The sequence below is a fragment of the Lagopus leucura genome, unplaced genomic scaffold, assembly GCF_019238085.1.
Source record: "Lagopus leucura isolate 7727_CA_CO unplaced genomic scaffold, USGS_WTPT01 Super-Scaffold_100157, whole genome shotgun sequence".
NCBI lineage: Eukaryota > Metazoa > Chordata > Aves > Galliformes > Phasianidae > Lagopus > Lagopus leucura.
The window spans coordinates 44525008-44548816 of record NW_024962334.1 but is presented as its reverse complement, the minus strand read 5'-3'; the positions used below and the strand labels follow the sequence as shown (position 1 = coordinate 44548816).

The window sequence follows — 23809 nt, the reverse complement described above, 5'->3', positions numbered from 1 at the left end:
TCTGTGTGTTAGAAGTGTCAGCTCAGACGTCCACCCCTGGTGCAAAATAACATGCATATAACCCCCTGCAACAGCTGCACAGTTCAGTCAGTGGAATTAGGAACCACAAAATTGTTGCTCAATTACCCGATACCCCCACACAGAAGGACCAACATCCCCACATCCTGATGGGAAGCATTGCTTATCCCTACCTAAGAGGCCATGAGGGTCAGACCAGCGTCTCTCCACATTTTTGTACTGCTCCTTCCTCTTCTTGCTTCCCCTGAAGCTCCCGAAACGCTTCATGAGCTGCAGCATACAGCCGTGCAGCAGCAGCTGTCGGTCATGCCCCGTCGCAAAAAGAAATCACAGCTGTAATCCAAAGGAGGCACAAGGGGCAGAAACGTGTCACCTACACCCAAAGAGAACGGGCAAGAAGATAAAACTCCAGGAGGACCGTGCAGTCAGGAAAAGAGGGCAGCTTGCTGGAAATCCAGCCCCCAGGCACTTGGTTGTGGTCTTGGTAGGGAGAGGGTCCCCAGCAGGATGCCCAACCTGGCAGGTTAGTAATTCCGGCGTGCAGGAAGCAGCTGTGAGTAGTGGGATGGGATCAAAGTCAGCCCACGGCTGTCAGAAACCTCAGGGAGTGGAACATTTCCCAGCAGATCCACTCATGCAGAAAGGGTCAGTGAGTGCCCGGTAAGCTCCCCTGTTTAAAAACCACTAACCGTGCAGAGGCACCACGAGCCCTCTTGAAGGGGATAGTCATGTGCAGCGCAGCATGATGACTCTTTAAAAGGCTGTAAAAGGAAACCACCCCTGTACAGACAATTCCTGGCACCAGGCGACCCGGGCACGCTCGCACCGTGCCATGACATCACCCAACTATTTTGATTCATGAGCGCGAGGTCTTCGCAGGGACAGCCTGGTCCTGCTGCCTATTGATGAGCTCAGACGTGCCCAGCCCTCCGCAGCAAGTGACGAATGGCTGAATGGAAACAAGCATCTGCCAATTCAGAACAAGAACTGAAACTGTTTCCAAAGCTACAGGCTGGACTTTCTCCAGCGACAAGCCCTCCTTGTGCTATGCATATCTATATGCTTGGCATAGGTTGCCCTATTCAAATTTGCAAAGCAAAAAAGCGCCTGAGACAGCCGGCACAAATGTGCAGCACAAATCTGCTTCGTGGCCTTTCCAATGAGACAAGCACTCCTTGGGCTGTTCTTCCCTACAGGCAGATGTGTATTATGGTAAGCTTTGTGCCTACTTGTATTATGCTGGTTTTTAGGGAAGGGATGAGCAGTGTGGGCTAGAGCTTGGGCAGGTGGGAGGGGATGCAGGCATTACCCAAGTCATAATCCAACTACCGGAGCCAGCCTTGCAACAGTTATCACAGAATCATAGAATATCTTGAGTTGGAAGGGATCCATAAGGATCACTGAGTCCAAAACCTGGCACCACACAGCACCACCCAAAAATCAGATCATAATCATGGTAAAAGTTGTGTTAAATAGAAAGCTTTATCTCAAAGTCTCAGTGCCAGCCTTTCCTCCAGCCGTCACTGGAACCTGACGCTCAGATCTTTCAAAAATCAAATCCTACACTTCCAATCTAGACTAATAGAGTCTTATCTTTTTAATATCTAGGAAGAATTAAAGGCCTTACTACATTTTATTTCTCCAAAGAAACATACTTTTCTCTTTGTGCCCATGATTGCTCATGGGTCTTAATATCCTTAGAAAGATAAAGTGGCCAGGAATAGCAGGGAAAAAAATTTCATCAGTGCAGATTGCTTGCAAGCTGTGGTCTCTTAGGGATATTGTTGCCATTGAGGAATCCACACAGGGGCATCCCGGGACTTCAGGGACCCAGAGGGACACTAAAGGTGCCAGCAAGTCCCTCAGCCACCAGGGATTCCCTCCATCTCCCCTGTGGAGAACATGGAAGAAGCCAGTACAGATGGTGCCTTTGTCCTTTCACCTACCGAACAAAAGAACAGATGAAATTATCAACAAGTCAATCATCTTGTTTGTAAGGCTCTCTTTGATATCCAAGTGAAGAATCACAATAATCATTTTAAGGCTTTTCCCAGTCTTTCCCTTCCCGACTTGTCCTCCTATTTGAGCACTATCTCTGTGGCTCTGGCCACGTGTTTCAGCTCTGCATGTGAAGATCCCCATTCTTCTCAACAGTTCTTTGCATAAAACAGCCCATCACCTCAGTGCTTTAAGGAAGCCCTTTCTGCAGCTCCTCCCCTGGGGCTCACTGTTCACCCACTGCAGAGGGGAAGCATGGGGAGCAATGAGAAGTGTTTAGGGACTGGGGAAAGAATGACTCACTGTTACCTAAATATATATATATTTGTATACTTGCAGCAAGTGTCAAGCTCTTTGCACTCTGCTGGCCTTGTGAAGCCACCACATTTATCTCTGCAAGCAGACCCAGTGGGGCAGGCTTTGGCTGTCTCCAGACATGTGCCATGGGCCAGTTCCCCATGAGAGTTGTGACCTTCACAGACATTCCTCTTTGAAAAACAACTCCCTTACAGCAAAACCGAATCTTCTTTGCTGCAGTTTAAGCCCACTGCTTCTTGTGTTATTCACTGTGCACATGAAAAACATATTGTTCCCTTCTGGAACAGCCATCTACGTGTCTGAAGATAGTTATCAAGTTCTCTTTGAGTTTTCCCTTGCCCAAAGACACAAGTAATGCTCCCACAACACCAAAACAATCTGGACCTCAAGTTTCCCCTCCTTCAGAAAGCATTCCTTCCTCTTCAGTAGCCAAAAGACTGCTGAGAAGGACTTAATGTCATTGCAAACCGAAAAATTTAAATCCCTTTTTAATGAGATAAAAATTGGTATTGCTTCAGCGCAGAAACAGCCTCCTTTTCAGTAGAGGCCAAGGCTAAAGAGGAGCTGATGACCTCTTTGTACAGGGCCATTGCACTGGGAGGATTCATTCCCCCTTATTAAGGAAAGCAGCAAGACCCTAATGCTTCTGCACAGAGTTACCAGCAAATGAAACAATGGTGCTTAACTTGAAGAGTAATTTGTTAAAAAAATGCACTAAAGTGCTTTGAGTATAATGATTTTGTCTCCCACTGCTAATGGTCTTCTATAACACCAAGCAACCCAAGTGAATCACACAATCATAGAATGACTTGAGTTGAAATGGATCTCAAAGACCATCTAGTTTCAACTCCAATGCTGTGGGCAGGGTCACCAACCGTTAGACCAGGCTGCCCAGAGCCACATCCAGCCTTGAAGCAGCACTGTGCTAACAGACTGTCCTTGCAGATCAAGATGCTGGATCAGCTTTTCACAGCAGATTTCCCTCACATTAATTCCTCCTGCTTCCCCTCTCCCCTCTCCATATCTCAGCCCCTTCCTAGTTCCCCATTTCTACTAAGCTGGGTTGACCTCACCAACCTGCATGCTGACCCGCTGCCCTTCTGCCACAAACCATCAGTTCCTCTGGCATGTCTACCCACAGTCAGGTCTACAACAGAGCCTTAAAAAAGGGCTCTGGAGCTAAAAAAAAAAAGAGCCACTTCTCTTGCAGATCTCCCTTATACCACTTCTTACCTTTGCCTCATCAGCCACAGCAACCTGCCACGCAATGTCCTTCACTGTTCAGCCCAGCCTTCCACTCCCTTAAACCAGACGTATTCTTTTTAACAGAGAGGCCGGAGCACATAAAGTAGAAAAAATAAACCTCCTTTTCTATTTTTCCCCTAATGCATGAGGCCACATAAGGAAAGGAGTCATCTGCAATCCAACCCAACAAAGCCCCATCCATGGCCATGCTCCCTCTGCTCGATGCTTCCTGCATTTCAGTTTCCCTTCTCTCATGATGAAAGCACTCAGATAAATGATTTAATGAGACTCTTCAGGCACAAACATAGCTAAAACCTTTCTAACTCTAAACACAACGTGAAAACTTGTTCAATGAGGTAGAACTGGAATTTTTGAAGATTTGGTCTCCCCTCTGATAGGAAATAAGGATGTCATGGTCTTATGGTTTTCCAACCATATTCCATGATGGCACTGCATGAACTCATAGCAAGCAGCACGTGCTGTCTGACCACCCATTGGAGGCTTGAGACACAAACTAATTCAGCCCTCTCCCAGAGATGTAAATTCTGTGCTAAAAATACTTTAAATGCTGACATTCTGAACCATTTCTTGCCTGCCTTTTTAATGGAGACCCAATGCACAAATGCAGCAGCAGAGCATAGGGCAAGTGGTGGAAATCAGTGAGTCTTATCAGGGGTTTTTGCAGTGTGAAAATGAAGAAAAAAGCAATATTTTCTGCCTCCAAATGAAAGATCTTCACTGCTACAAAATGAGAAGGCTGAAAAGAAAGTGTATCCCCTTAGTGAAATTAAAGTTTCAGCAGGCTTCAAACTGCAAGTCAACAAACCCAGCTATTTCCCTTTGCTGCTGAAACTTCCCACGTTCAAAAATCCCTCTGGTTTTGTCTTTGCTCATAGAAATCAAGGGAAGTTCAGATCTACCCTCAGAAAAGAGAGTGGTGAGGTGCTGGCACAGGCTGCCCAGAGAGGCTGTGGATGCTCCAATCCTGGAGGTGTTCAAGGACAGGTTGGATGGGGGTCTGGGCAGCCTGGTGTAGGATCAGATATGGAGGTTGGCGGCCCTGCATGTGGCAGGGGGTTGGAACTTGAGGTCCCTTCCAACCCAAAAGATTTTATGATTCTATGAAAAGTAAAACACAACATTTTGCAGTTCTATGTGCATCAAGTTTCTCTGCCTTGTTCTCCTTAAAATTTTCCCTAAACGGGAATGTTTCTGAATTTCTCTTCTCAGTTCTACAGGCAGATGTTTGCAGAGCTGTAATTACTGGCTATTGCCACTGGTACCCAGCCACAATTCTCAGAAGACCAGAATAGTTTTAACTGCAACTGTATTTCATCAGAATAGTGATCTTGGAAAGTATTTCAAAACAACATATAGAGAAATGAGTAAAAGACATTTCTGCTATGTATATGTATATGTAAAATGATGCTCAAGACTGCAAGCGATGCAATGCACAATAATAAAATGCATGTTTGCCTAAGAACATTTGCACACCATTTGAGCAGACCATACAGCCACATTTCAAAGGGAAATACAAACTAGCACTTTCTCCATCTGGTCCAAGTCCAGCTCACACCCCATAAAAGGACTGCAAGTTTATGACTCCAAGCTGGGCTCAATTACTTTCCATAATCATAACCAAGTGTTTCAGTGTAATGAGTTTTTGCCTTTATCCCTGTTTTTTTTATAACACTTCATGTGTTTTCACTGTGCATTAAGAAAGATTTCAATCTCGGAAGTTGTCAGGCTGGAACTAAATTGGTTTTGAAAAACCTGAAAGTGAAATTTTACTTCTCTTTCAAAGTCCTCAAGGTGCATTCTGGATTCCCCAGATCGCCTGATAAATTACTTATAAATTACATGCTGGCAGCTTTGTGGTGCTTTTCTAACCCTTCTTTCCAGAGCTTATAATACAAAGCAGCAGGAGCAGGAGGAATGGTGATGGGAGCGTTGGCACAGTGCTGATTCCAGAAATGCAAATACTGTATTTCAGGCTCAGCACCTACCCCAAAAGAGCAATAATTTGGGACTGGTGAACGTGATCCTATCCAAATGATAATTTTACCATTTCCCCCATCCTTCTAATGTACCATGGTGCTATGTTTGCAGTGCTCACATTTCTGGTGATTTCAGTTTGTGATGTGAAAAACGAAGCTGTTCTTATTACACACCACTATCTGGCTATGCTCAAAACAGCCAAACAGTCTTTGATCCAGTAAGCACAGGATGTCTGGTGCGATGAATGCAGACCCTAAAGTTTAGCAAGTTCTCAACAAAAGGAAAATATCTCAGTATTCACTTGTACAAGATAAGAACAGTAGAGGCAATGAAGTTCTACAGAAGTATTTTTCCACTTGTGCTTTTCTCGTCTCTTCTTGTCATCAAGTCTATCAATCACATCCACCCACAAAGCCTTGAGAAGGAGATGGGATTCACTGGAACTTGACGTATCTCCTCTTTGCCTTCTTCTTGCTCTTTTTCTTTCCCCCTTCCTCACTCTTCATGCAGGAGTGGAGCAGAATGAGTGACGTTGAAGTTGTGCTGGGCATTGTGGGGCTGAACAAAATATTCCCTTCACTTTAAATGACAGAAAAGGTCTTTCAGGCAGCACTAAATAGGCCATAAATTGAACAACAAATGGATAAATCACAGCATCATGGAATGGTTTGGGTTGGAAGGGACCTTTACTAGGGATGGCCAGCATCACAAGAGTGAAATGTGTACCAATATTCAAATGAATGCCTCAAAATACAAAAGGCTGAAAATCAGAGCACCACAGCTCCTCAGAAACATAGCCCTGCATTGAATTTACCTTAGGAGACATCTCCAAGCATCAACCTTACACTGACACAGGTGGCACTCCTTCCCTGCACAGCCACAGCTCCAACATTTGCAATTCAAAAGCTGGTAAGAGCATCACTGAGAGAACAACTTCACACACATCTTGCTGCAGTTTTAACATTTGTGCTGGCACAGTTGTCACAAAATAAAACTCTCAGAAACAAACACGCACATTTGAAGCAACACCCTCATCCTAAAATCTAGACAGGGAGATGAGATTTCCAAGACATTTCAAATTCTGTATCCCTCTGGTCCCCACAATAAGCAGACAAATCTGACAGCAAAAGCCAAGAAATTTACTTACACATAAAATAAGATGACAGATAGACTCTTTCACTGGCTTGGTATTACTGTTATCTACTATTTTAAGTTGAAAATAATTTTAAGTGTTCCCTAACAATAAAAAATGCAGACAGTGTAATTTTGGGCTGACAGACATCCCACAGATGACCCACTCCTCTGTCACAGTAAATATAATAGAGACTATATAAATGATAAACACAAAAATAGACAGTGAACAGCATCCCAGTAGATACATGAGACAACATGGACAATGATGACTACAAAGAAAGTTGGACCACACCTTGAAAAGGAAAATGCAGCAAATCCTGGTGGGACAAACCTTCCTGAAGAGTTCCCAACTTCCAGCCTGAGGGGAGCAAAGCAGTTCCCAAAGCCTGCTTCTTCTGTTCTTCTTAGCTGCTATCCTGGTGCACAAGAGCCTGAGGACCATGCTCAGGTTCCTCTACTATGGTATTCATGCAGAATGGACATTTTCTGTTGACACTGAACTACTGACAACCCAGTTTTGCCAACAGAAAGAGGGTCTTACAGCTTTAAAGCAGAGGTGATCTGAATTACTCACTAAACTCAAACTCAGTGCTCACAAAATCCCAGTGACCAGCTGGGGTACCTACAGGAAGGCTTTCATCTCCTTACTGCATAGCTACCAAGTGTGTACTTCAGTGAACCACTAAGGACATCACGCTGGCATGAATCCCAGTCTCGTGAACTAAACGCAGGCAGAACGCCAGGAGGTGAAATTCCTAACGGATCATCCAACCCTGCATTGTCATTGCAGAGGGATTGCTTGGGCTCCAGCCAGGGGATTAGAATAGAAAGAGGAATCCACCACGTGCAGGCAGGGACAGCACTGAAGTCCACCCCTGCGTGGCACCAGCTCCCTCAGTCTGCATGTTTAAGCCATCCCAAACAGACAGATCAGATCTTCATTTGCTGATTAACAAATAATACAAGTGGCTTTAAAAAACCAACAACTGCACAAAATCCAAAGATCTATTTTCACATTTCCACCCCTAGTTTTCCTACCCCGACATTTTTTTATAAATTAAGGATTCCAAAGCACCACTATTTGTAAATAAGAGAATAAAACCAAGCGCATTGCATGTTTTAACATCAAGACTAACTGAACAGCTGGCAAACCAGCCCTGTTAACGTTCTGAGACTACATCTTAGGTGCAGGGGAACTGTTGGATCACTGCTTGATCACCTGAAGCAAGTACTGAGTGAGATATAGGAGCACAGGCGAAAGCAATTCAGCTGTGTGACCAGAAAGGGTGGCTGCACCTCTTCTAGACCCCATTTAAGGGCTGACTGCCACTGAGGAAGGATCTCTCTCTGGAGATTGTTCCTTGTGAAGTGTCTTGTGAGCCTACAACACCAGTGAGCACTTTCCATTTATCTCTGATTGTCTTTTCCAACATGATAATCTGACTAGCCTAACTTCTCTGTATACTTACTGATCATCCAATACTTTACAACATCTGTATATTTATTGATCTTACACCAGGGAACACCACTGCTAAGACCACCTCTCAAAGCACCTTTGGATCCCCAGCACGATGAGGTGAGCACCATATTTTGCACCTTTGCACAGCAGGGAGCAACTTTCCCAAAGTCCCACAGCAGGCTGACATCAGGCTGGAAAGGAATAGGAGGTGATGGAGGTGTGCTGGGTATGGTGGCTCTGCTCCTTCCTGTGCAAGAACATAACATATTGCTTGGAACTGCAGTGTGAGATGTCTCACATCCCCAAGTTCCAAAGAGATTATTGCAATTAGTGGCCTAGATTACTGAAGATCTGCCTAAGCAGATGGAAGTATGGAAGAGGAAGTGTTCATAATCACATGCATGAGACCTGGAACATAAATCGTTCAACATCTTTCTGCTTTTTCTTTCCAGTTTTTTGGTGTGTTGTTTTTTTTTGTTTTGTTTTTGTTTTTTTTGTTTTTTTAATTTTTACACCCATGAAAAACACAGCAACTTTGTTGGCAGAAGAAACTTCACTGAATTCAAGAGAGATGAAAGCACAGTGAGAAAGACAGACCCTGCAGCTTACTGACATGGCAATCTAGGGAGCTCAGCAGTCTGCCATGGTACAGAAGGAAAAAAGCCTGAGATAATGTGTGTATAATGGAAAGCTGGCATGGATTTGATGTCTGCAATGAGCAAGAAACAACCCAAACCCAAATTTCTTGATAATTCTACTGATCCGTGCAATTTGCAGAGACATAACTTGGAAAAAGCACCCAATGCACCCACGGCATCCAATTTATAAGCTGCTGTGACTGCTGGAGCCACTCCTGTGATGGAAGTGAGTGAAGGAACAGCATGGGATGTCTTGGATCGTAAAAAGCTCCATATTTATTTACTTTGCAAGTGGAAAGACCAAGCAGTGTCAAGTTCAGAGATGCTATATTTAGGATTGTGTGAAAAATCTCAGTGGGCTTGCCAGGACCAATGCAGACACGAACTAGAGAAGGAGTTCTGAGTTCTTCTTTTTGCCTAAAAGACAGGAGGGCTGGAAACTTGGAAGCTATGTGGTAGTAAGTGAATACTGCTGGAAAATCCAAGCCTGACACTCTGCACAGGAAGTACCTGGCAGGAGGAGAAAAAAAAAGTATGAAACCTTTCAACAAACATTCCCAATATTCCCAATAGAGAGAAAGAAAAAGCCATGGACCATGTCCTTGGGAGAGCATCCCAGAGATGGAACGGCAAGAAGCAACAGTAACTCCTTGTGTAATTCTTCCTTGGGTATTAGATTTTAAGACGCCCTCATGAGTCAGAGGGCAGGTACCAGTGCTTGGGCTGACCCCAGCTTGACTCAGTTCCCAGACCAATGCTTTAGAAAAGAAACTTCTGGAACTATGAAATCTCATTAAATGGTGAATTAGCTTAGCAATGCTTTAGGCCAATTACACTCCTTTTTTTACCTTGTAAAGCTCTGTTGAAAATGACCTAAAGTAGTACCACAGATGACCAGAACTCATTGTACAGTGCCATCAGATTCCCAAATCTTGTCCAAGGACCGACTTTGTGCAGTGACTTGAGTGCTTAAAGCAGAAAGCACTCTATAAAGTAGCCCAAACATAATTAATCGGGTTAAATTCCAAGTTGGGAATCAAAGGAGAGACTCAACATTATGGTTACAAAGCTCTGGTTACCTCCAACAACACAAAACCCTGTTGTTGCATTTCCTGCTCTGCCCTGAAAGCACCACACATCCATAGTCCAGCATGGTGCAGGCTGCTCTGGTCCTGGCTCTCAGAGTCCAGCTTACCTTAAAAAAGCCTGGAAAACCCTACCAGATTGAATGCTTTTGTTGTTATTATTAATTAATACAGGTGTGGAAAAAAAGAAGCAAAACCAAACCACAAGTCCCTGCCATGGTCTTTGTAACTAGCAATAAGGCCTGGCATGTCTGATAGTCATATTATTTGCATGCAACTGGAGCAAAATTATATTAGAACCTCTGTGCTAACAGACAGGAAAAGAAATTATGGCTCCAAGCAACATATTCCTGTAAACCAGGTAGGCTGTTTCCAGTCATAATAAAATACTGGCAGAGAGGGCAGAGGAGGTGAGCAAGGAATACTGAAATGGGACTGAGAGATGAGTTCAGAGACTCCAGTTTTATTCTCCTTTCTGCTCCTGAACTGCTGCATGACCAGAGACAGAGTCATCCCTTGTCTCCAAGGGAGAGGACCAGGAATTGAGAAACAAAGTGCCTCAGACACAGAGAAACAAAGCAGCTCCTTCCCAGCCTCACATTCACCAAAGGCTTTTCTTCCCCTGCCTGATTCTGACTTCTTGCAAGACGTGCATGTGCTCTGTGCTGCCGAGCCTCGCATCTGTTGGATGGATGAGAAATTAATTTCTAAGAATTTCAGTGATGTCAGGCATTTTCTTTTTTAATGTGACCATAAAGTGGCAAGAGACGTCAGCAGGAGTTTAGCAAAAAATTGTTGACGTTGCTTGGATACTGAGCTCTGCTCCACTCTAGGATTTGCTTGCATGTCTGCATTTGACAGCAATAACTCCTCAGGATTTGGGGTTTTCTTTAATATTCTGATAGCCGTGCAAATATCTGCCCTTATTCAGAGCTCTGCTCCTCTCTCCTCCTCCACTTCTTGGCTTTGTAAAATACGAATTAATTCCTCAACCGTAGTAAAGCCATAAATAAGAAGTCATAAAAATATTTTTCTATCCTTCTTTCTCCAAGGTTAATCTTTTCAGTTATATAAGCACTTTACAAAATAGCACGGGGACGGTATATGAGAATCTGTTTATGTGATTAAGACTTGGCTCCTTCTTTAGTGTGTCCCAGTGACAGCACCGTATGCTTTGCAGTCACTGCCGAGGCTCCCACAGCCATCTCTCCATGACCTCCAGAGCAGCGACGTTTAACATCGCTTTTCAGAGTGCTTGCAGTAGATCATTATGTTGGGTACCCATGCAGCTTAGGAGAAAGAGCGCTACCAAGCACCTGCTAATTTTTTCATTACAGTGGGTGGATTCCAGGTTTTGCTGATGGCAAAAATCCAGCTACCCCAAGGGGAAGTAAATTTTTCTCACTTTTTCTCTTTACTGCTGTCTTGCTCCATATATACAGTGTGCACAAACAGTCTCAATGCCATTTAGTGGAGTGCTGTAGTGCTTTATAATCTTTTATGGTAAAGAATTTGGAAGGATTTGAGAGAGGGCTTAGGACAGAACAGAAACAGAACTGAAATGCAAGTACAAAATCACAAAGCCGCTCATCCTGGCAGCTAGATGACAGAGAATCAAAAAATCCTCTGCAGATCATTTTCCAGTCTGGTCCCTGATGTTTCCTATGTGAGGAATGATGGAGTTATCCTCATGCTCTGCTGCAGCAGGTCTCAGCACCCTGTGGGGTTATTTTCCCAAGGAAATGACATGCTGCTTGGGCACTTCCATAGTGCAGTTTGTTTTATTTACTTAATAACTTTTCTGGATTCAAATATGCAAGCAGCTGGCAGCACCCATGATACCAGAGCATGCTTTCTAAGTCTAGACGTGCAGCCTCAATAGTTTAACTCCTTCTGAGTGATGCCTACACGTCCCTATAAATATCACCTTGCTTATTTTCAAACTTTAAAATTGGAAAGGACAAAGCCACAGCAACACACAGCGGAAAGAATGATCGCTGCTGGAGCAGGCTTGTTTGGTGCCCCTGTCTCTTGTGCTGCCTTCACAAGCATTTCGTGTTTGACTTTAAAGCGATTTAATTGCAGTAATTTGCCTTAATAATAAATCCCATGCCAAGAAACTGCAGATGGAGTAAGAGCTGACCCAGGGCCACTTTCCCAAGAATTTACAACCCCGTGCTCTAACGTACTGCCTCTGGTGCCACAGAAGAAGCTTTTCAGGATCTCCCAGGTGCCTGCAACCACTCTGACCGCCTGCACCTCCTGCTACAGCCATACATAACAAGGTGCTTTACCCTAAACTGCACTCCTAGAATGGCCACAATGTCTTCTTCTCATAGTGAGGGGCCCAACACTGAACACAGCACTCGAGGTGCAGCCTCACCAGTGCCGGTACAGAGGGATGATCACCTCCTGCTCCTGCTGGCTGCCCTATCTCTGATCCTTGCCAGGATGCTGTTGGCCTTCTTGCACACCGCTATTAATTAACAGCAGTTCAGCCAGCTATTAACTAATACCCCCAGGTCCTTCTCCTCCACGCAGACTTGCAGCCACTCTGCCCCAAGCCTGTAGCACTGCATGGGGTTGCTGTGGCCAAAGTGCAGGACCTGACACTTGGTCATGCTAAGCTCTCACTGCTGGTCTCAGTGCATTGATCAGCCTGCCCAGATGGCTCTGTAGGGCCATCTCACCCTCAGGCAGACCAACACTTCCTCCCAGCTTGGTGTCATCTGCAAATTCACTGAGAGTGTACTCAATCCTCTCATCCAGATCATCTTATTGATGGTACATGTTACTGTGGCATATGGAGATGCTCGGCATAACTTGCAAAGGTGTGACAACCTGACTTTTTTTTTTTTGCATTTTCATACTTTGATGATTTTTACACATTCTTCATCCCTATGGTCCAGATAATAATAGGGAAGCATAAATAACTGTGGTTAAACAAACATGTAGGAATTATGGCCCATCACTAGGGAATAGGAATAGGATGCTCAAGGAACATTTGGATGTTGTGTTGCGGGACATGGTTTAGTGAGAACTATTGGTGATAGGTGGATGGTTGGACTGGATGATCTTGAAGGTCTTTTCCAACCCTGGTGTTTCTGTGATTCTGATTCTGTGATGATTATTAATCACATATGTTGGTGAAATTAAGAATGCTAAACCTCAGTTTCTTTCTTAGTCTTTGTTACAACCACAAAAGAAACCAGGGAAAAAAGAAAAATATTCCTAACCAGTGCGACAGAGCCCTGAGCTGTTACCCCATAGCCCCGGCTTTGGTCATTTCTCTGAACTCAGAGCACTGATCTCTGCCTGTCATTGCTGAGCATTAGCAAGAACCTGCTGATAAGTCATGTATTTTTCTGCAGGCTGAGCTTCTGACTGAACGCAATCTGGACAGCTGTACAAACTGGTTTGCACTAATTGCCACCATTTGCTTGAAAGCTTTCTGCCAGTGAACATAGGAGATGCCAGGTAGGTGCTAAGCCTCATTATTACTATTTATGTTTTTAAGGTGGAAATGGTTGTTAACGAGGCTTTTGTCAGAGTGCCTTTGACTGTAAAGGAAGTAGGGCTTTCCTTTGGCTCTGATGGATTTAGACCAATGCTTAAGTGCTTGCACAGGAAACTATTCCTTACTGCTCATGACCTTCATGCAAGTGATGAGCAAATAACAGTGAAATTATGCAAAATATTTCCTCTCCATGTTTGCTTTATTGAATTAAAAAAGTTCTGTTGTTCCCTCTCTCCCTCCTTTCTCTCTTTCTCTCTTTCCCTCTCTCTCTCTCTCTCTCTCTCTTTTTTTCTTTCTTTCTTTAAGTCAATCAACTTCCTAGCATGGGTGCCTCAGCAAAGAATTACGCTGTTAACTTCAGACAGCCAAGTCTGGAGATTGTCAAACGCACAATATAGCACAATTCGACATGCACGGGGATAGAAACCACATTTTACACAGCTTCAAGGAAGGAGAAATGCTTTCTTGTAAAAGATGAAAAAAAATCAGCTAACTGCTCATCTAAGTGCTGATGTTGAACCCTTTTTGAAGTTCATTTTCCCAAACAAGTTTAGGCCAGAGCTGCACTGGCACCATGTGCAGCTGAAAGAAGGCCCCATGCACTGCTGAGCCAAAACACCATTGCTATTACCTTGCTACGTGCTCTTTGTGATTTTTGCCTTTGAAAAATCCTTTGCAGTAAGGCAGCTGCTACCATAGAATAACAGAATGGTTTGCATTGGACCTCAAGGCCCATCCGATGGCACCCCATACCTCCCACCTGCTCAGGCTGCCCAGCGCCACATCCAACTCAGCGTTGAGCACCTCCAGGGATGGGGCATCCACAGCTATGCCTGCTCTCTGAGCAGCTGTGCCAGTGCCTCACCACCCTCTGAATAAAGAATTTCTTCCTAGCATCTAACCTAAATTTTCCCTCTTTCAGTTTCAAACTGTTCCTCTTTGCACCTATGTGCCTAATGCAGCCCTGTGCACCCTTTCTGCAGCAAACTCAAGGCAGCAGGTGCTTTGCATGGGTATTATTTGCCACGTGTAGATGCTCTCATTTCAGTACTACATATTCATGTGTGGTTTTTTCCCCATCATCCATCATTCAAGCTCAGGGAGGGTAGATTCAAGCTCAAGGGGGGTAGATCTAAGTTAGATATAAGGAAAAAATCTTTCCCAGTGAAGGTGGTGAGGCACTGGAACAGATTACCTAGTGTTGTGGTTGATACCCTGTCCCTGGAGACTTTCAAAGTGAGGCTGAATCAAGCCCCAGGCAGCTTGATCTAGCCATAGGGTCCCTGCTCATTGCAGGGGAGTTGGACTAAATGGCCTTCAGAGGTCCCTTCTACAATTGTATGATCCAAAAGTCCTGCCCTTGCAGCATTTAGATGTGAATTTTGGGCATGGGTTAAAACATGGATTAAACACAGATTTGGCCTCTGATATGGAGGCAGCTAGGTGGAATTGGAGACAGAAACCTCCATGGGTTGGAGATGGAAGCTCTGCAAACAAGATCAAACAGCTGCAACCAGCAATGTCCTGCTGGAGTCATGAGTCAGGCTGCTGTGTGCAATCCACTCCTCATTAAGCCAATCTGCAGTAAGACTGTGAACATTACGAGCTATGGAAACCTTATACTGAGAGTAAGCAAACAAATCTGACACCAAACCTGCCCAACACACGCAGGTGGTTAAGCAGAAATATTCAGTCACCCTGAAATGAGATGCTCAGGATTTCCAAATAATGCCAGTCGTTAAACAACATGTGATGAATGAATGGCTTACCTTCATATTGCTTCCCAAGAAGCAATTAATTGTGCCACAATGTGGTATTTGTCAGCACCACGAAATGTCCTTCATACTGAGAGCTACGTTCTGACCCCACTGTTGGCAATGACAAACCCTCCTGAGACTATGAAACCTTGGTTCCCTGAACAACTCCAGAAATTACTACTGCTATACATCTTGGATGGAGGGCTGCTTTTATCCCTCACTCTTTGAATGGGGTTAGAAGCAAAGCAAAAATAAGCATAAAAAAGGGCCCTTAGCTAAACCTAAAGCAAAGCACCCAGAGGTATGCAAAGCAATCCCGGCTCTCAGTACAGCAGAGGAGCAGCAGGATGCCCACAGAAGGGCACCTACATTTCATGGTTGGGTATGAGCTCCAGGGAGATACAGCTGATGCTGACACACACACTTGTCACCACAGTGCTGTACCACATGCCTTCATGGGGCTCTCAGAGCTGCACTTACATTCAGTCTCAGAAAGATCCTATTTAGATTTCAGCAAACACTCTGTTCTCTGTTGGGAGGGGAGGGCCGCCAGCCTGCTGGCCCATCCCAGAGCACCCTGCTGGCTCTGTGTTTCTATGATTGCCATAAGACAGTTTTTGACATGTGAACCTTTCCAGCAATGCTCTGTAGGGGTGCTGTTTAGCTGGGCATTCCAGCATACTGAAAGTGGACCAAAGCAAAAGCAACCAGCAGAGAATATGAATTACGGATTGTTGCTCATAGTGTGCAGGTAACTACAGACTCAATACTTCCCTTCAGAAAGGTCACTCTGCAGGACATTGCTCTCTAAATTACAACAAGATAGTTTTTTGCTTATCACAGTTTTAAATGAGGCTATAATGAATTCTCATCTTGTTGTCCCATCCCGTGCACTTTGTAGAACACCCACAGACACTCACTTTGCATATCCTGGCTGGAAATCCACTGATAGAGCTTCTGAGTGATGGATAAACTCCATCCTGACAACCCTCAGATGGTGCACGCAGCTCCAACTGATGTGCACATGCACCCCTATGACTATTAAAACACTTTTCTGGACCTGAATTGGGTCCTCTGCACAGTGGTGCCCTTAATTCACTATGTCTGTCCCACACTGTGCCAGGGAAAACTGCCAGAAGTTGTGCTGGGTTATCAGAGCACCCACAGCAATGGTTGCTGGCTCCAGTACAGACATTATCCTGCTTAGAGAATACATGAATCAAACAAACTTCTTCAAAGGTCCTGACAGCTGGGACCCATTCATAGATTCAGTGAGAAGACCCAAGCTCATATTCTGACATGGCCAGACCTTGCCTGTCCTCTTTTTATTTTAAGAACAAGTCTTCTAGCCTCCTCCAGCTGACATGTTGATTATTTTAAGAATAATAAAATCCAAATTGGTTAAATCAATTTAGGCTAGGAAACCAAGTAATTTTTATAAGTGGCACCATTGCTCTCTGCTTTGACAAAAGCAAATATGTAAGCTTACTTTAGTCAAATAACAAGCAGCATGGGAGGACTTACCTCCATTACACAGACACACAAAGAAGTGAATTAGATCAGTGGCATTAACTTTGGTACTAGACAATTTCTGTGGCGTTTTCACCTCTGTAAACTTGCAAGTACAAAAAGACTTTACTCTAGGTCTCCTAATCCATTCTGACATTTGACTTAGTGTGGTGATAGGGAAAAAAAATTCAGAGCTTTATACTGAAAGAAAACTTCTGTGCTTCTCCACATCCTCTCATCCCAGCGACAACCAACATGCATTTCATTTTTCTGTCTACACGAAATGGGCCAACAACTCCATAGCTGCAGAACAACTCCACAAGCTGCTCTAAGGTGCTCCAACTCCTGACCAAGTTAAAATGGGTGCTACAGCCTCGCCTTGCCCAATTCACCTCTGCTGAAGCGAGTGCTGGGAGCTGACATGGTGGTTTGTACCAGCTCAGCTGCCAGTCTGTAGTGTCTGCCCATGCCTACTTCTCATGCAAGTGGCCTACTAGAAATTGGAGAAACTTCTTCCCTGAAAGTCCATAGAAAATGTATAACTGACATTCACTGTACCAGAGTGTCCACAGCTCTCAGCCTGTGAAATCGTGCATCTTGCTGCATTAAAGTCTCCTTCACCACCTTCACCAAGGGCACATTAGAAAATGACTGATGGTTGCCAGCCAACACCAAATGTCAGAGGTCATTCTCATGCCACTGGGCTACTATGCAAGATTAAGAAGGTCCTTAAAGGCATTGCACAATCAGAAGTCCTACCTCATCTTCCCAGGTTATTCATCCAGAACCAGATGTGGTGATAAACTGCAGGTTGCTGGACTGAGTCTGGGGTTTCTCTACACTTCCTATACAACACACATTATATTCCCCAAACAATGTATTTTTCTGCCCTGCGATTGGGTTCTTTCATTCCATATTTTTCCAGATCAGAAAACTGACTGATTCAACATTTACGTCATGGTTTCATGTTTTTTGTTTTTTCGGGTTTCAGTATTCCACATCCAAACATCATCTTTATTCATCATTTTTTGAGGCATTTTCCATGGCTTTTATCTAAGAAGAAAGGACTCTGTGAACCTCTGATATATATCAAGTTTGGCTCTAATACTTTAAGAGAATGATAACACTCAGACTCAGACCGCATTTCAAAAGAGATTGAACACACAATGCAGCTTCCATGAGATCATGACTAGCATTCACTAAGCTTCAGGTGAAGCAGTGCCCTTAATACTAAGGATGTGAACAAAGCTACTAAAATAAACAGGCCTTCTTTATTACTTAAAACCAAGTATTTGCCTAGGAACCAAATTCTGAAATGGTTGATCTCTGTGTAAATTAAATCCCCATATGTTTGAAAAGCTCCCCATACTTGTTTTCCTGGATTTTCAAACTGCAAATATTTTCAAAAAGAAAAAACCCAAACCAAACCAAGTCGCACTTTATTTCCAAATACTTTGCTGTCATTAGATTCTTTGAGACTTTGAAACTCTCTCATTAGCTTTACTGCCAATGGGGAAACAAAGTCGCTTGCATGTGAGCACTGCCCTGCAGACCTCTCTTTCACAAGGACTTGAAAGAGACTGGCAGGGAAAGAGCACCAGGGTTCATCAACCTCTCGGGTGTTCAAAGTGTGTATTTTCTATTTGTACATTTGATATACAAATAAACAGGGAGAGCATCATTTTACCGAGTGAGGATTTCTCTTTCCCCTGCATGTCAGTAAGAGTCTCACAAGAGTCAATATAGAACTAAGGTCACTGTCTTCTCATCTATACATTACAAGAAATAGTACCTTGGTTAGTTAGCAAAAGCAATCATTTATAGCATGTTCCATAGTTCCAAATCCCAGGAAAGACTGAAAGTGAGAATGACTCTGATCCCACGTCCATCCCATAACACTGATGAAAGTCAGAGACTGAAAACTTACCCCCTTTTTTGCATCATTGCATCTGAATCACTAGCAGTTTGAAGATAGCCTGAGAAACTCTTATTTCCTAGAAAGGTTGGTAAAGTATACAAAAGTACGCTGGCTGTGCTCCACATATGCAAACTACAAATAACATTGACCATGGGAAACAAAGGTGAAATGGGAAACGCATTGAGAGATCCCTCCAAATTAAGTAAAGCCAATCACAACAGGCACATTCTAAGCAGAAAAATCAGCTGCTGCTGACAGCTGATGTCAGTAACTGGCAGAGGAACCAGGGCTGAACATGGCTGGTCTGTGGCCATGCAAAGCTCCATGTGGCAGCAGTTCAAATGCAGCCGTGCTGCTGACACATGTTGTCTGCAGAAAGTCATTTTTCCAGTGTAGATAAGATTGAAATGAATAGTGTTAAGCCTTCTGTCTGACTTGGTGGGCAAAACAAGCTAGAGCAATCACAGTTAGATGTACTTGCACAGCAGTACTGGGAAGTGGAGGAAGACAGAAATGGCTCTGTACCTTCCCTAGGTTTTACGGGATGAAGTAGGAAAAGCCTTTGCCAGCATCCCAAGGTGAACTGCAGCCAAGCAGCCCCATCCTTCCACACCCCATCCCTTGCACCATCTAGTCAGATTTAAGGGCAGAGTCACAACCAGAAATCAGAGTTCTGGTTGACAACAGTTGGATCTGAATCAGCTGCCAGCAGGGCCAACCATGCCCTGCGTGCATCAGCCCAGCGCTGCCACCAAGTGGAGGGGTTGTCCTGCTCTGCTCTGAAGAGTGGGAGACTATGGGATGAATTTGTTGATTAGAAATCCAGATGTAGATTCCAGAAGCTGGTATGAGGGAGGACAGACCAACCTGCACAGCACGGGAAGGTTAAGAGCAGCAGTAGGCAAACAGCTTGATCCAATGGTACACGAGATGCCTGTGCCTGGCATCCCATGCCTGCGTCAAACTGAAAAACTGCTGCTTCACTGGAAATTATTACCTAAACATCAGGAATACGGAGCACAATCTGGCAGACATGAATTGCAATTGGAAGTTTGAAGAAAAGATTCAGTACAGATCTGCTACGGTGAGGAGGCCTACAAGGTTGCCCAGCTGGATGGGCTATGGGAAATGAAAGCTGCTGGCTCCATCTATGGGTAAAAACCAGTATAGTTATAACCTTTCCTTACAGAGAGCATATTCTTACCACAAAATGTTCTCTGAAAATATAAATTAATAGGACAAATACAATATCTGGCAGCCTTTCCTTTTTGCTTCTCGCATTCTTCTGAAAAAAAAAAATCACCACCACCACCTATCTGGCCCTTTATCACTGGAGCACCAGGACTCCACCTTATGGATTTTGTGGGGCACCACAGTTAATAGCACTGAATTTCCAAAGCAGAAAAATTATTTACGATGAGAAAGCAGAAAATGAGCATTTTATGTTGAAAAATACTTCCTTGCTCAAATACAGTACAAGTTCACCTTTACGCAAATCTGACCACCAGCTTCAAGGTGTTGGAAAGCTGTGTAATTTTAGATACAGCATTCGTTAAACAACCTTTAATCCTGAGCTAATTTATGTTTTGATTCTGTCCATCACAGCCCAAAGCTTTAGGTCAACGGAAACCTTTTAATTGATTTCCTTTGCTGGCAAAATTGGCAGCACCACCGATGTGTTGTGATTACTGCTATCACCTTGGTATTTTTGGAAGGGGAAACAGGTCTGGAAATGCCCTGCTGCCTTTCAGAGACAGCGTTCAGCCCTTGGTAGAAAGTTCAATTTCTAATAACTTAAATTTCCTACACCCATGTGCTTTTAATAAAATGTTCACTGTACTTGACGTTAATATGTCTACAGGGATAGCTGCCTAGTTTTCACTCAGTGAAAGAATGCTCTCCTCTTTCATTTGTATGTCTTGTTTCTGACGTGAGAACATACTGTTTCTGAAGCAAAAACTCATGCAAAACCACGGAAGAATGAAATTTGAATTGTGTTTCCTTGCAGTGCAGACCATCCTCCCACATTTTCTTCAGATCACCATAGTTTGCACTACTGAGAGAAAACTTGTGCCATTTCTTGTTGCTCTGAGCTTTATACCTACTCATGCAAACTCACCCAGAGACCAGATGCATTCTCTTTCGGGGTGTGCACTCACAGCTAGCAGAGCTTAAACAGCCAAGACTCAGTAATGCTTTGGAGCACAGGGCCCTGTTTGTCATAGAATGGCTTGGGTTGGAAGGGACCTCAAGGATGATGAATCTCCAACCCCCTGCCACATGCAGGGCCACCAACCTCCATATCTAATGCTAGACCAGGCTGCCCAGTGCCCCATCCAACCTGGCCTTGAACCTTGCCCAGGGACGGGGCATCCACAGCCTCTCTGGGCAGCTGTTCCAGCACCTCACCACTCTCTCTGTAAAGAACTTCCCTCTGACATCCAATCTAGATCTCCCCTCCTTCAGTTTAAAACCATTCCTTGTCCTGTGAGCCAATAATGCAGCGTCCTCGCAAGCCCACGACAAGTTGGACAGCAGTTCCACAACACCAATGTTGTGGAGTTACTTTTCACAGCACTTCAGACTTGAACACGCACCCATATATTTGCTCTTTGTTCTTGTCTGTGGTGAGCTGCTGTTAGCTCTGTGACAGCTACACCTCACACGTGCTCTTCTAAAATTAGAAAATTCTTCTTTGCTCATTTTTTTCTTATCATCTACAAATAATCAGAATGCAATTGCTCAGCATTCCATGGCTGCTCGCTTGCCCACACTTTCAGCAGCAGTCAATGCCAGATAGTGAGCTCCTCACCTCCCACATGTAACCTCTGCCTTCAGAACACGTGTGGCTTTGGGATGTGCACACACCCTCCCAGTAAGGATCACATGGAGCCCATTGCCAGGAGGGAACACGGTGGCTGCAGCATCTGCTGCTTTTCAAGGTGGGACACTGGTCCCCCCAGTTTGCTCTTATAAAGCTTTCTCTGCAAACATCTAGCAGTTCATTTTGCAGGAAGGCATCTTTCCTTTTGAGGCAAATAGATTTTGAGGTCAGGGCAAGGGGTTATGGCTGGATGCTGAAGTGGGGTAAATCGAAAGGAAAAGACCCAAAAGATGAGCTTTAGGCTATCAACAAAACACAAAATAAAATATTAAAAACTGCATTAAACCCCTTACATCAAACTGGAAAATGTTTTAACTCGTGTCTGCAGATCACTTTTTGGTTTAACTTTGCCCTACCCAAACAGTTCATGTAAACTGTGTATCTTCGAATGGCAAAATACCTTCACTGGGAAAAGAACAGCTACACGGGAAAGAAAACACTGCAAATGCTACACACAGTCTTTGAAATGAAAACAAGCTAGGAAGAGGTTGCTTCCAAGAAAAACAAGGAATACGCAGAGTAACAGGTTAGTGTGTGTTTTGAACAAGGCAGAGGAAAGATGGGGGATGTTATTTACAGCAGAGATGGCATACACTTCCCACACATACTGCTCCAAGATGACAGGCAAAAGGGGTGTAGAATGGATTCAACTCAGGTAAAGCTGGGGAAAAAATCCTTACTAACCTTGTGGACTTCAGCCCGGTGCTGTTTTCAATTGTAGATTGCCTGGATAAAGTGCAGATTTGCTGTAAGGCATCTCTATGGTCCCCTGCTCTGATGCTATGTCACCCCCCTTCCCCCCCCAAGAACATTTTTATTAATGTCTGCCTGCAGCTGCCCTTGCTGCCTCCTGTCCCTTCATTGTGAGCTCCTGAGATGCCCAGCTCTGCCATCTCCATAGCCCCTCATTAGTTAACTAATGAAAAGAAAATGTCTTCTTTTTCTCCTTAGCTCTGTGCTCCAGCCCCAACCAACCCAGTGTCCTTCACTGGGCTCACTCCAGTACATCCCTGCCTCTCATACAGTGGAGCCAAGTGCTGGAGCCAGCATTGCAGCATTAAGCAAAAGGGAATCACCTCCCTCAGCCAGCTGACAATGCTCCTGCTAACGCAGCCCAGCATGCAAGTAATTTTCATTTTAATAGTGCTAACACAGTGCCAAGAGCTGATCGGCTGCAAGGGCAGGCAAGAACAGCAAGCCCATGTGATTTCAGCACGCTGTCATTTTCCAAAGAAATAAAGCAGCCTAAGCCCCATTCACTTTTAACACAGCTATCCCAAGCTGCTTGAGAAAATGGGATTTTAATCACAAAGGATGTGACAATTTTGATCACAGAAGCATTCAAATACCTTGGGAAACATGTAGCCATGTGTTGCGTTAGCTCTTAGAGCTCTGCAGCACAGCATCTGCACAGATCTGAGGTCTCTGAGCTGAGGAGTCACTGAGAACTCTTGTCACTCAGAAAATGGTGTGAAGGATACAGAGACTCTGTTTTGAGTGGGACTTAACCAATTAAGCTAGTGTTTCATAATACATAGGGTTATTCTTTCTTTGCAAAGTAGCAGGATGTAAAAGTTTGGTCTGTGAAAAACTAAACAACGCAACAGAAATGTTAACTTTCATACATTTCGTGAAGTCAAATCAATCAAATACGGTAAATCCTAAGAGTGCAATTCATCACCAACCAGTGTTAAGCACAGTGTGAATAAAACCTGCTTTAATGTGACAGTGAGGCACATGTGTCTGCACGAGCCTTGCCATTAGCGAGCTGAACTATGTGAAAGCACCTGGTATGAAATGCTGATCTTCAAAAAGCTGCAGAATGGGGCAAGTTATTGTTTTTATACACAGTTCAACCATCACACCCTCACAGGAGGCAGTTCCTTCTGCCTTAACAACAAAACCCAGCCAAACCCAGCACAGCTCCTGCGACCCTCCCTGGAGCAGCAGGGTCATGGGGATCTTCCGCCAGCTCAAAAATAGCATGGCCCCATTCCAAGCCTGTTCCTGTGATGTGACCTTATCAAAAGGATTTTGCTGACTACTGAAAAGATTCCTTTATTTAATATTCCGATGTACCTAGCTAGGAAAAATTTTAAATGGTGCTATTTGATGGGATTACTTTTTTAAAATGTCACAGGATGGCTTTGCTGTGCGCTGTGTCTCACTGTTATTCGTGCAGCAGAGAGCTTTTCTTGGTGCATTGCATCAGCAGCTTATTGCCTGTGCAGCATTTAAGCCTATCTAGACTAGCAAAAAGAGCTCAAATGGACTTTAATTACTATGAGGCTTGAAACAGAGAGGTGCATAAAAGCAGGTTTGAACTTTTAA

The 23809-nt window shown here is 44.1% G+C and overlaps 1 protein-coding gene across 4 annotated transcripts in view; it reads right to left on the bottom strand.

Moving 5' to 3' along the window:
* Window positions 1–23809, bottom strand: part of PRKAG2 (protein kinase AMP-activated non-catalytic subunit gamma 2) — a 187225-nt gene that overhangs the window by 90759 nt on the left and 72657 nt on the right. The window contains exons 1-2 of one of the 4 annotated variants that reach the window (XM_042888106.1): window positions 708–781; window positions 192–391 (exon numbers count right to left, since the gene is read on the bottom strand). The exons of 1 other annotated variant lie outside the window; for it this stretch is intronic. In XM_042888106.1, coding sequence (XP_042744040.1) covers window positions 192–297 — 106 coding nt within the window. In that variant the 5' untranslated portion in view covers window positions 298–391; window positions 708–781. 2 more of the 4 variants (XM_042888108.1, XM_042888105.1) reach the window with 2 other exon arrangements.